At 36.4% G+C, this 14,013-nt stretch overlaps 1 protein-coding gene across 1 annotated transcript; it reads right to left on the reverse strand.

Annotated features, from left to right (window-relative positions):
- Positions 1 to 288: 288 nt before the first annotated feature.
- On the reverse strand, positions 289 to 12,938 carry LOC307002317 (myosin-IIIb-like; the record flags this gene model as incomplete). The annotated part of the gene is made up of 7 exons (XM_079619831.1): positions 12,765 to 12,938; positions 10,852 to 11,035; positions 9,789 to 9,923; positions 6,212 to 6,316; positions 5,935 to 6,034; positions 4,271 to 4,347; positions 289 to 438 (listed from the first exon to the last, which is right to left on the reverse strand). The coding sequence occupies exons 1-7, from the start codon at positions 12,791 to 12,793 to the stop codon at positions 289 to 291; spliced, it is 780 nt and encodes a 259-aa protein (XP_079475957.1). The 5' UTR covers positions 12,794 to 12,938.
- Positions 12,939 to 14,013: the final 1,075 nt, after the last annotated feature.

Genomic DNA, 14,013 nt, shown 5'->3' on the forward strand with positions numbered 1-14,013 from the left:
CGGGGACTGATCAATCAGGGATCAATCCCGGAGAGTGTTTGCGTTCACACAGAAGGCACTCTAGCAATTATATGGCAATTTTCTGGGATCAACGCTCTGTGTGAAAGGGGTATGAGTGACGTCACTCTCAGTCAGTGTCAATGTGCCTGTGAACGCCGGGGCCATTCCTGTCGGTCTCTCTCTCTCTCACAATACTCATTCCTATTTTACACTTTTCCTCAATCTCCCCTGTCTATCTCCATCTAGTCCTCCCGTTGGCTGTGTGAGTATAGCTCCCCCTGGTGTCTCTTACCGTGGTATTTTGAAGAGTGCTTTGACCGGATGCATCTCTGCCAGCGGCGGGTCTCCGTCTGCCAGCTCTATGGCAGTGATGCCCAGAGACCACACATCACAGCGGGCATCATACGAGTAGTCATACTGCTGTTCACACGCTATCACCTGCACACAGACAAACACAGAGGCATCACACACACAAAACACGATGCTCACTCTGCAAAAATAAGATCTTTAATTCCTCAATTACTGGATTTCTCAGAATAAATGGAGAAAAAGATCTCTTGAGTTTCAGAAGACATCTCAACTGTGCTCAGATTTGTCAAGACACTAATTACAAGTCAGCAAGCTTAATATGAACTCAAAAAAATATTGAATTCTTATTGTGAGTTATGCAATTCATTTTATACTCTTCAATACATTAATATTCTTCTTCTACTGCATGTCAACTATTGATTAATTAGTGTATATTTTTATATCCCCAAAGGAATTTTAGCAGAAATATCCAACGTTATCTCACGACCAATTTGTACGAATTCGTACGAGTGAGTACAAGGTGGCTAATTCGCATGAATTTGTACGACCTGACTCTTACGATTTGTCTAAACCCCAGTGATGGGTTGGTTTAGGGGCGGGGTCAGGGGTAGGTCATTTGTACGAATTCATGCGAATTGGGCAACTCGTAAAATATGTACGAAGGAATTAGCTAATAATCAAACAAACTCATATGAGTGAGGTCGGATAAATTCGTACGAATCAGCCATCTCGTACGAATTGCCGTGATATCGGGTTGGAAATATCTGATGCCTACAATAAACATAATTGAATGGCAAATAAAATTGAATGGCCTCCAATTCTAACTATAGTTATTTACATAGACCTTAGTCAGGTTAAATGCCAAATCAAATGTTACGCAGATGAAAACGAGGCTGTAAGGGATAGTCTTTCATTCTTTACAATGCCATGCACACTAGAAAAGTCCAAAATCATGTATTCCCATAACTCACAACTTTCAAAACCGTATTTATTTTTTCCAGAAAAGACTGCTGAACTGGTATGCTGTCAAACAACAGTACGATCCATTGAACACACTGTCCTTCTATCCCTCACAGCCTCATTTTCACTCAGAAGTTAAATATGGTGCGCTGACTATGGTCTATTAGAGGGATTCATATCAGTTTCGTTATTATACGGTTCAAAATGGTTAAATAAGCTCTTTAGTTTCTGCTCATTTTACCCAGCATATCCATGTGGATTTACTGTAGCCGAACCATTTTCTAAATTAAACAAATTTTTAGCTCAGCTCCAGTTAACCAGTATTTGTGATGTTTAATCATTACTGGACTGTAATAATCACAGCAATTACTTTATGTTGTTCTCCAGCATTAAATCAGATTGTCACTGTAGCCAATCGGCATATTGCCGAGCGTTTCATTCAGACTGTATTTTAATTGGCCCTGAGGGGCCTCCCCCACTGGCCCCATCACCTCGCTTTCTTTCACTCTCACAGAGCGGCGCTCAGCTATTAACCTTCACACGACCCACACACACACACACACCAAACTCAGTGACAGCTCACTAATACATACACAAAAACACACTCAGCATTAAAATGCAGATTTTTGAACAAAGTTGCATGAATCTACTCACAGGTTAAAGAAACCCAGATTGTTACAGTCAGTACAGTAAATAAAACTATACACACCAGTATAAGAAATTATATATATATATATACAATACACAATACACATTGTGAAAAGCAGCTTTTCAGAAAATCATGATGTTAATGTTTAAAATATATGAATATCTTTAAAGTCGCATTTAGTAGATTTAGAGCTAGCTGAAAATATGGTTTACATTTTGTGATGATATAAACAATAAAACAGTTGGGATTTGCAATATATATATATATATTTATATATATATATATATATATATATATATATATATACGTATATATGTATATATGTTGTTTCTTGTATATATGTATATATGAATATATATATATATATACACAGTGAGTATAAGTGGGTATGTATGTGGGTAAATCTGAATCTATCGACACATACAAATGTACTGTATATACTGTATTACTGTATAGAGATGTGCCTTCCTAATAATTAATACATTTTCACACGATTCCTTGCACAACACTATGGTATGACCTCAAAACAATTGTACCATAGTACATGATTTATTTTGACGTTTGTATCACATAACCAGCCTCACACACACGTATGGCTGTTTTCTGACAGAAATAGTTCAACTTCACCCAAAAATGAAAATTTTGTGATCACTTAACCACAAAATGTTCCAAACCTCTATGAGTTTCTTTCTTCTGTTGAACACAAAAGAAGATATAAGGGAAAACAATACTATGGAAGTCAATGGCTAACCTGTCTGGTTACGGACATTCTTCAGAATATTGCGGCATTCACATTCTTCTGCTTTTGCGCCACTCACTAGACATTTCATGCAGAAAGTGTAGCGAAACGTTCAAGAAGCAACGTAATATCATTTTGCAGAGCCAACAAATCACGTCTGGGAAGTGGGAACCAACAAAGTTACTGACTTCAAACCTGCCACAACATATTTCGATGTGTCGATTGAATAGATTTCACTTTGAATTCACTTTCATTATGCAGAAAAGATCAGCCAGAACATTTTGCTAAACATTAAGCCATTCATGTTTGAAATATCATGAAGGTGAGAGAATAGGCCTTTTTCCAGTCTGCATATCATCACATCTGGCTCTGAGTAGTAGTAGTAACGTAGACAAAAAACATCAATATTTCAAACGCTTTATTTAGCCTTAAATGACGATACCCTACCATATGTGAATTATTTAATTTTAATGTGCAACATTATGTGAGCGAGGCGATAGTCATCAAAATCATGAGATAAGTGAAGATGCTGCTCAAGTTACTGTCGAAGGAATAATCGGAATAAATTCTGAATTCTATTTTGAATGTTATTCTTTTTATTGTTGCAGCATATTTATTATGATTAATCGCCAATCTTGGCTACAATAAAATGCTGTCCAATCATTGCACTCAAACCCAGAGGATATGAAACATTTTAAAGTCCCCCTGTGGTACAAATACAGCTTTTAAAGGGCTGGTAAAATGCCATTTTCACAAGATGTAAAATAAATCTCTGATGTCCCCAGAGTGTGTGTGTGAAGTTTTAGCACAAAATACCCCACAGATATTTGTATATAGCATGTTAAAGTTGTCACTTTTTGAGGGTTTGCAAAAACACACCGTTTTGTGTCTGGCCCTTTAAATGCAAATGAGCTGCTGCAGAGGGCGGGGTTTCAAGACCTCGTGTGTAATCGCTGCTGCTAGCACACACACTAACATGACAGAAACTGTTCTGCCTTTAATGTTAAAACGGAGTCAGACAAAGATGGAGAGACTCAAGAAGAAGTGACAACATGTAGAAGCAACAGGACGTCTCTGAATGGTTAGTTGATTAATTTACGAGTTAACTATCTCCAATTAGCATATTCTGTCATGATAATCTATAAATCGCTCGTATAGGAACTGTTGTGAGATGCACACAGAGTGACTTTCTATCGCATGTGAAAAGATGCTAAAGTTTGAGCTGACTCACAAATGTGCTCGACTACAACAACTCTTCCTCTTCTCAACATGGACTGTGTTCCCGGGGGCGGGGCTTATGTACATTTTAGGGTTGCTGATGTCACTAACCCGGGAGGAATGTCGTGTAGTCCCTACCAGCTGTTTGTTGTAGTCCTTTTCACAACAATCCTGTGCTATGGGTCCTGCCATTTACACAGGCTACAGTGGAGCGTATTTTACGCCACTATTTAAAGCTTATGCTTTTCGAACGTGGTAGTGTGATAAAGGCCTATTAAAACAGCATTTTCATTTCTGGGTGAACTTTCCCTTTAACAATAAAATGTGTTGTACTGGAACATAGGAAGAGATGGATGTGGTATAGGGAAGGTGGTATTTTGTGTAACAGGACAGACCTCAGGAGCCATCCAGAAAGGAGTTCCCACTGATGTGTTTCGGCGTAGACGGGCACTCGTCAACTGAGCGGAGACACCTGCAAGAGATCAGAGACAACGTGTGTCAGATCATACTTTATAAGGTTACATTCTCCCTTCATAAGCTTATTTTTTCCCTTCATGAGGTTAATTTTTCCCTTATTTTTTTGTATTGAATATGTTTTTATTGTTTGTGAACATCTGTGATAATACACAGCAATAACTGTACAATTATTTCTCAAGTAGGACCAAATAACACTCCGAAGGATTCAGACATTTAGGAGGTGGCAAATAATCTGACGTGACATTAGCATTCATCAGCATTACGTGATGAGGGCATTTTGCTTCCCGGCAGGGGTCCACTTCTTTCTCACATCCACACGGGACAAACACGCCTCAGGCAGACGAGAATCAATGGCCCCACACACACACACACACTTTCCATGCCAAACACCATTTAACCCCATTCACATGATGTGTGAGGGTGCGTTTGATAAGCGCACAGACGCCAGAACGGCTCCGCCTCCATTTAGCAGCATTTCATTTGCTGACAACTCATGGTAGAGCATTAGCATACTGTTCATTTTATTATGTCTACAATACCGTATTGTTCCCAATATAAGATGATTTTTTTTCTTCTTAGAAATACATCTGAACAAAAAGTGTTTATATTTAATTTATATTTAAATGAGATCGCTGGTACATTTTAACAGTATTTGCCATCATTTAAATACAAAAAATACAATTATTTTCACATAAAAGCATTTTTTATTTTATCAAAAAGCCTTTTCCCAAAAGGTACATCTTGAAAAAGGTGCGGTCGACTTATAATAAGGGTCGTCATATATTTGGAACAATATGGTAAAAATATATGATGTGTATCTGTATAATGATAAGAATTTATATGTATGGTCAACAAATTAATTGTGAATAAACTGAGAATAAACTCAGTAAATCAAATATATTTAATATATTTAACTAATATAATAATATAATATATTTACACTCAACACTCAAGACCAGCTAAACTGCTTCAGCAACGATTTTAAACAACCAGTAAAAGTCAGTTATTGGTTAGCATTATAAGTAAAAGTCTTAAAAGTATGTTTTTTAAAAAGCTACTGAAATAAAAGGCCACATAAATGTACTTAAGGAGAGTATACTTTCATATATTCCTTTAAAGAATATATTATATTTCCGTTATTTTCCAGCTAATGTTCGTAATAGACATTATTGCCCATCAAGAACATGTTAAAGCCATCTTAAAATATAAACTGGTCCAAATTGGTGTAAGATGAACCACGTATACTGTGTATATATATATATATATATATATATATATATATTGTAGCTGTTTATGACCATAAATACATTTGTTGTTTGATTTTTACTTTGATTTAAATGTATTTTACCTGTCCCGTTAAAATAACAGAATGACAAAAAATACTAAAAACTTTGTCATTATTTACTCTCATGTCATTCCAAACTAGTACTGGTATGTGGTCCATTTTGGAGCTTGACAAACATGGTCACTGTGTAGATTGTATGGATGGTATGTAAAGGAAAATGTATATAAAACTTCTAAATAAAACTCTTTCTATAATGAAATCCACCTCTCTCTGCAGAGAAACAGCAGTAGCCATTACCAAAGTCCACCAGTTTGACTCCGCCGTCTGTGGTGAGGAGGATGTTGTTGCCCTTCACGTCACGGTGGATTATTCTGTTGTCGTGAAGATGCTGGAGACCCTGAGAAAGAAGCAGGAGAAAGTCAGTTAGTTGAGCCTGAAGGCCGGACTGCCTCTGATCAGCTGGACACTATCACGACCCAAAATAACTACTCTGGCACGGTCAGAGCGCTGAGGCAGCGTTCCCTGTGCTGGGGTGAGCAGATTACTTCAGTGTGTGAGTGTGTGTGTGTCTCACCAGAAGCGCTCCACACAGGATGTAGGAGATGATGGGCTCCTCAAGACGTTTTTCCCTCATCAGCAAACCCTTTATCAGTTCCGTTACTGAACCCCCATTACACAACTAACAGAGAGAAACACCAGACAGAGAGGGAAAGTAATGAGGAAAAGGAGAGAGAGAGAGAAAAATAGATTAATGCAGTTATAGAGAAAAGGGAAAGCAAACAACAGGAGCTAAATTAGTAAGACTTCAGCACTTTTTATAATTCATAGGCTAACGAAACACACCACAGTGTTTTTATTCATCTTGGCAGTGTATTTGTAAAACTAGCTATGCCATATCATGCATGCACATGTTAAATAACAAAATGTAAAAAAAAAAATCTGTCATCTTTTGTTCAGCTATACGTCATTCCAAACATATTACTTTCTTTCTTTTGTAGAACACAAAATAATAATTCTAGTAATGTCTGTGCTGCACTTTTCCATACAGTGAAAACATCCAATCTGTGTCAGGAAGAGTTTACATTCAAAAGTAAACTAAAGTTTTGTTTACATTCAGTCTGTCTGCATTATTCAATGAGATTTGGAGGCTAACAAGTAAATAACTTCCATTATACTACAGGGCCGTTGAATCCTTGAATCTGATTGGTTGACGAACGTTCTGAGGTGTGCAATTATATTCAGGGAACCGCACGGCTAAAGTAGTTCCGGCAGGTCTTAACCGTATTACAGTTCCATGTCACTTCGCGTAGTTAACTGTAATAACGGAAAATAGGATACAATTCATAACAAGAAAACTGCAGCCGCATGCGCTTTATCTGCAGTTCTCAATGTCTAACTTCACAATCAATGGAAATATGCAGTTTAATTTTAATAAATAAAGTATATATAGTCCTATATATAATCAATAGAAAATTAAAAAGAATATTTCAATAAATTGATAGTCCTGCTGCAGATAATATAACAAATAAAAAATAAATAAAAAATTATTGATTGGCCTATACTTGTTAAAAGGGCTTTGTTTCATTTATTAGGCTAGTCTGTCACTAATAGAAAAAAAAAGAATGAACGAATTAATTAAAACGAATTGAATAAATAAATAATATTGACGCGAATGCTTCTTTCTCTCTCATAACAGCATTAATAACTGCATAAAGCCGGGGACACACTTACTGTAAGGCCGGTTATGAATGTAATTTGATACTTATCTGCATGCACGCGTGTTCAGCGCGTTCAGTCTGTGTTCACAGTGGTGTTTAAAATCTGCTGCATTCACAGGCAGAGAACGTTTCTAGTCGTTACGTGTGTCCAGCATTAAGTGGCCTTTACTCTGCTATCAGCGGCTCAGACCTCCGTTACTAACTCTAAAATGACGTTTTGGAATTAGCAACGGAGCATGCAGTTTAGATGCGCAAGGAATTAGTCCTACATACAAGAGCGTTTTAATGACAAAAACTTTACAAACGTCTTGAAATACATCATCTGAACAATATTTCGAGGTGTGGTAACTGTAGTATAAGCGGAATAATTGACTTCAGGCCGTTGAATTATTAGAAAAATAATGCACACCCGAGGTGTAACGGCCACTCCGCTTCGCGTCGTGACCGTATTACCACCTCGGGTGTGCATTATTTTTCTAATAATTCAACGGCCTGTCGTCAATTATTCCTTACTTAGACCTTTCCACTAAAATATTTCCACTGATAAAACATTCACTTGGAATGTAGTGACCAAAATCATATGGGCTACATTTGGTCCCACTTTATATTAAATGTCTTTAATTTGTGTACAATTTTAATTTCCATTTTACAATTTTAACTTTACAAAATGAAAATTGTGTAAAATGTATTTACTCATTATTGTGTTGATGTTGTACTGCAAAATCGCTGCAATTGTATTTACTATACATGAAGGGTTTTTTAAAAATATAAGTACAATGTAAAAATATGTCTATGTATAGAATAAGAGCGTTGTATCAAATAATGAATTTGAATGTTAGTACATAGCAGTTAACATGCTAATCTAGACAGTGATTAATATTTAGCAGCCTAATGTATCATATTTGATACGCAAATTTGGACATACAAATTATCCTCCAATTTACCTCTAAATTATCAACCTGATAAAAACTTGTTTATCAATTATCAACTGCAGAAAAAAACATGTTGTACCAATCTACTACATGCCTTCTGTCATCTGACTGACGGTTTATACTTTTTTGGGAAATAAAAGGCTTTTAGTATAATTATAAATATGTCCACCTTCAGGTCGTTGTACACGTCTTCTGTACTGTGAAAACTTGTCTGTGAAATCTTCACTGATTGTTATAAACTAAATGTAAAATGAACTTCAATATTGTTAGCAATATTTCAAAATGAACACTTACTGGACTGAAGTAACTTAGCTTTACTTGATTATCTATACATCATTTTTGGGAGTGTGAGCATAAAAAAGTGAGTATCGAATATGATACATCAGGCTTTTAAGGAATGTTTATTAATTTATCATTCAATCATCATTGTATTGCATTTCACTATATGATTTACCGTTTATAATAATAACAAAACTATAGAGCTTTGATCATAAAACTCATAAACACCTAAATATCATGTCACTTAGACATTTTATTGATAGATATAGAGTGACATTTTAAGTAGTCTGCTATACTGTTATAAAGATCTCATTGATTTACATAGAGGCTAAAATAATTTAATCTTGCTTTTTGGCTGTATAAATATCAGCAACTGAACCAAACTGCTTATTCTTGCTCAGTTTGCGCCTCTGGAAAATAATAATAATAATAATAGGTGTTTTTTTTCTCCTCCTTGAGTACGGTATGAGCTCCATATTCTTCTATATCTTTCTATATGAGCCAAAAATATAGAGTTTTCTGACTATTGATTCATTTGTCAGGCTTTAGAGAGTTAAAGACACTTAAAGTGAGTCCATCCATTTTGTGTTCCTTGGTTCATGGAACGATATTATGTAAATTAAGACAGAATCTTCATTTTTGGCTGAACTAGTCCACCATCATAATCATAAATCTAGAATGTTATGTGTTTTGAGATTGAGTAAATACTAAAAATTGAAAAGCACTGAACTCTCCGACTGCTTTAGGGTATGAGTGTGGTAACATTGATTTATTTCCAAACAAAAACTATTCAAACACTAAAAGGGAACTAAATTTGAACTGTTTGTCAAACTGACAAGACTCAATATCCACAACATATTTGAGCAATATTTGAAATGTTACTATGTCATAATTTACTCACCCTCAAGTTGTTTCAAACCTGTATGAGTTTCTTTCTTCTGTTGAACACAAAAGAAGATATTTTGAAAAATGTTGGTGACAAGACAGTTGATGGACCCCATTGACTTCCATAGTATCTTTTTTTCCTACTATGGAAGTCAATGGGGTCCATCAACTGTCTGGTCACAGGTTTGAAACAACTTGAGGGTGAGTAAATTATGACAGAATTTTCATTTTTGGGTGAACTATCCCTTTAATACAAGGTGTAATCAGGGCCCTAGAAACTATTTCCAATGGACTATGCAAATAAAATGCAAAACCAAGCTCTGAAAAAGAAATGTACCTCCAAAACAAGCCAAAGCTGCCCTCCAGAGAGCTCATCTGCTTTGTAGAACATGCCAAAGAACTTCACCACATTGGGATGGTTGGACAGCGAGCGCAGGATGTTGTACTCTGCTTCAATTTCCTCATCCACATCCTGACACAACCATTAACACAGCAGCATTAATCACACAGTATATGTTAGTAAGCAAAACCACGCCCTGGTTTGTGGGGGTCTATATCATTTTGTTGTGCGTAATGACATATGGTGTTCTTGTGGGATTCTATGACTAACTACATGATCATCTGTCCTTATTTTGTCCTTATTAGCAAGAAATTGCTGCTGATTCAAAAAAGCTACCATGTACAAAAGACAATTTTTCAGAATAGATGATAACAATGAAAAAGGTGTAAAAAAAAACGCTCTCAAGCTTTCGTGCATGTGCTTGTATGACCAGCAGGGTGTTCGATGGGTACAGTAAGGGCAGCCATGCATGCACTGTACAGCAGGGGGTTATGGGGGATCAAGCAGCACTAATGACATCACACAACATGGGGAATATCAGGGTTAGGCATACAAATAAAACATCCTGGCTAGTTTTCCAAAAATCAATAGCGCTATAATAAGAAAACATCTGTGGAGGAAATTTAGGAAGAACATCTACTTACTCTGTTAGTGTGACTGGGATTCTGAGACAAGCCAGAGGACAAGAGGAGAAGAAATGCCTTTAAAGATTTTTTTTTCTGTTTTTGTTTGATGTTCAAATCATTGTAAATGTGGAGTCCTACATCCCAAAATCAATTCAATTGACTACAGGTAAAGGTTACATATGGTCACAGTACATTTTCAGCACACTTTTTCAGATTCATTACTGAATAGTAATGCCACACTGCCCCCTTTTGAATCTATTGGGTCTAGTCAATAAAAATGAAGGTTTAAGACTCTCAGAAGAAAAGCCCAAGGAAAGCAGAGTACAGTTCATGGAAGTAACAGTTTCCATGTGCTCACATCATGAAGAGGACGATTGCAATGACCACAGATGACACAACTGAATAAAATCTCAGAAAGCCCAAAAATGACTCACATTAATGGGATCCAAAACTTTCACTGCTGCTAGACTTCCATCTTTCTTATTGATGACTTTGTAGACCTTGCCATAAGTTCCTTTCCCAATTGTCTCCATGATGTCCCAATCAGAAGATGGATCCGCCAGCGACTCTAAACCGATCATGCTTGACTTGTAGGGATACAGTCCATAGAGAGACCTCCTGAACATTACAAGTAACGGTAATTCAAAGCATAGATTTGATTACATTTCTTCACACAGTTCTTTATACATGTAGGTACAGTTACATTTACCATTCTTAGGTGAATTTTCATGGTCGAAATCGTGTCATTTTAATAGTAATTCATATAATTTGCCAGAGGGTGAAGGATTTCCCTACGCAGATTTCACAAGAAGTTCAAGTTGGTCACACAAATTTGCCATGTTGACCAACAGAAATCTGCTTGCTTCATTAATGACAAAGGACTTTTTGTCCTTAATTTCACGTTAATGCACCTTTAAGCTGAATGTAAATGTAATAGCGCACCACAAAATGTAAATTATGTCACCATTTACTCACTCTCATTTCATTCCAACCCTGTATGATTTTTATTTCTCCATGGAACACTAAATTAGAAATTTAGCATATACAGTAGTTTACACATGTTCACTGGTCTTTTTCAAACAATGAAAGTGACAAGACTGGCTACAACAATGACAAATTGTGTGTAATGTTTCAACTCTTCAGAAGCCATAAAATGGAAAGATTGAAATCCATTAGTCAACAATCTTCCCCTCTGCAGGGCTCAGATCTCATTAACGCTCACATACAGTATACTGGAATATCACACATCAAAACGTGTCACACGTTTGACATCGGTTTGCAGAACATGTGCCTTGCAACCACATGCAACGTGGCAAATTTGAATATACACATATTCATAATTCTACAAAAGGAAAATTGCATTTGAGGAAAATCAGAGGGAAGATTTAAAGTAAAAAAAAAAAGGACTAGATTTCAGTCTTTTCCTCACACAAAGCTTTTTTCCATTCCTCAAACAAAGCTCTTTTGTCATTTTTGCAGCTTGACAGCCTGACAGCGAGAACATCCAGCCCATCATTCCTCTTGTATTTTGTGGGGGGGAAATCATTCAGGTTTTGGAACAACATGTGGGCATAAGAATATATGATAACAGATTTTTTTTCTGAGCTATCCTTTTAAATGCTTCATGTGCTTGTTTTGTTTTTGCGGTCACTACAATTCTCATCCTTTCATTTGTGTTGTTTCATCATTTTTGTTAACGTGTTGTTTTATGCATCCAAACTTTTCACAGTTAGTGTACATGAAGACGTTTTTTAGAAGTATGGTCCTATGTAAACACTAGGTAAATCTAATTAAAATGTGTCTCCTTAACTTAAACAGGCTAAGGGGTCACATCAGGTTGGAGAACGCTTGATAACACGTGGCTAATTATGATAATCACACAAGGATTTTAAAACAACAAAATCATAAAATGAGGCTATTATCTTTTACTTGATTTTTGAGAAATACAAGACGCCATAATAGAAAATTAATCTCTCAATAAATTGCATTAAATACCAGATTTAAAGCTGCCATCATATGTCCTCTGCATAAGTAAGAAAGCTAATGCTCCATTTCCTAAAAATATATCACATCTAGAGGGAAGCATTTACAACAAACAAAAAGGACCTAAGTCTGAGCCTTGTGGTACACCATTAGTGTTAGGTAATTTTGTATGAGTCCTCAGTTACACACAAACAGTGGTAATGATCTGACAGGCAGGATCAAAACACACGTATCCACAAACAAATCAAGAATGAGAACTAAGTTCATAATCGGCGTTAGTTCACTTCTCTAGAGTAACCTGTGTTTGCCATTAGGGTAGACAGTTTAAAAAGAACATCACAATTACAATAGTGTAAGTACTTACATGGAGAACAAGACCTCTCTTTGACTCATCCCCTTAACAAAAAACACTCAATAACCCACACATATTCTCAGGAGTACAACATGTCATCATAGCGCTCCAGCCAGAAAAAAAGAAAAAAAGGGTCTATAATTATTTTCTTTGCAAGAGAGCTGCGTGTTTCGCTAGCGCCTAGGAGTATGCGTTGATGGATTCAGATACTACTTTCCTATCACTGCGCTCTAAGAAATCACAATCAGCTCACCGTGATTGGATTTAACAGAGATTAACTCCGTCATGTAGCTCAGGACTTCCACTCTCTCATTTATCATTTAGAGTCGAGATGTCCAAAACTTTCGCTCCTGATTACATTCCTGAACGTAATCTAGAGGTATGGAGAGAGATACCACAGACAGGGACTGCAGTGCCCGGGGACCGATGTCTGTCCTCACTACAGGGTGATGATAAACGAGGCACAAATACACTCTGATTTCCAGCTTAGTTTAAAACAGAAATACTGCCTTTAAATGGTAAAGCATCAACATTATGGTTGCCGTTAAGTTTAAATATGACACCTCATCAAAAATAATGTGATGGACAATAATAAATGGTCTTCTGCTCATGTAATGATTCTCACTAATCTCCCAACCATCATTCATTTGTAATAAAAGGCTAAAACTGAAGCACGTAGATCAACACACTGCGAGAGATGGTTTTTCTTTTGCATGCTTGCATTTCATATTCACCTCTACAAGATTTTTTAAATAAATGATAATGGCTCTACCGAGTCTAATTTATCAGATCAATGTGATGAATTTTGCCAGTCATGCAGACTCCTGAGGGAGGGAAGCGTTTATTTTGAGGTCACGTTGAAGTGGAAAAGGTAAATGGTGTTCTGCCCATGGGGGCTCTGAGCCTTGCACACACAGAAATATGAATAGCATGAGAGATTAGACCGATGGATGCTTTGACTGTGCCGTGTGAGATGGATATTTCATACCCTCATCTATTTTCTGGAGAGGTAGAGAGCACAGCTGAATTTTGACTGATGTCCTTTTTCTTCTTCTTTTTTTTAGAAGGAAACACATTTTCCAGACCACCCAAGGAAAACAGAACAGATTATAATACTTTGAATACTATACCATGGTTGTGCACCATTCAATGTGAAATTGAAAATTCCTTTTAAATCAGATTTTTTTATTATATTAGATTATTTTTTTATTTACTTAATTTGAAATGAATCCGAACTGAGGTATAGTAAATAGGCTGCAGA

This window comes from Phoxinus phoxinus, assembly GCF_949152265.1.
Source record: "Phoxinus phoxinus genome assembly, chromosome: 7".
Classification (NCBI taxonomy): Eukaryota; Metazoa; Chordata; class Actinopteri; order Cypriniformes; family Leuciscidae; genus Phoxinus; species Phoxinus phoxinus.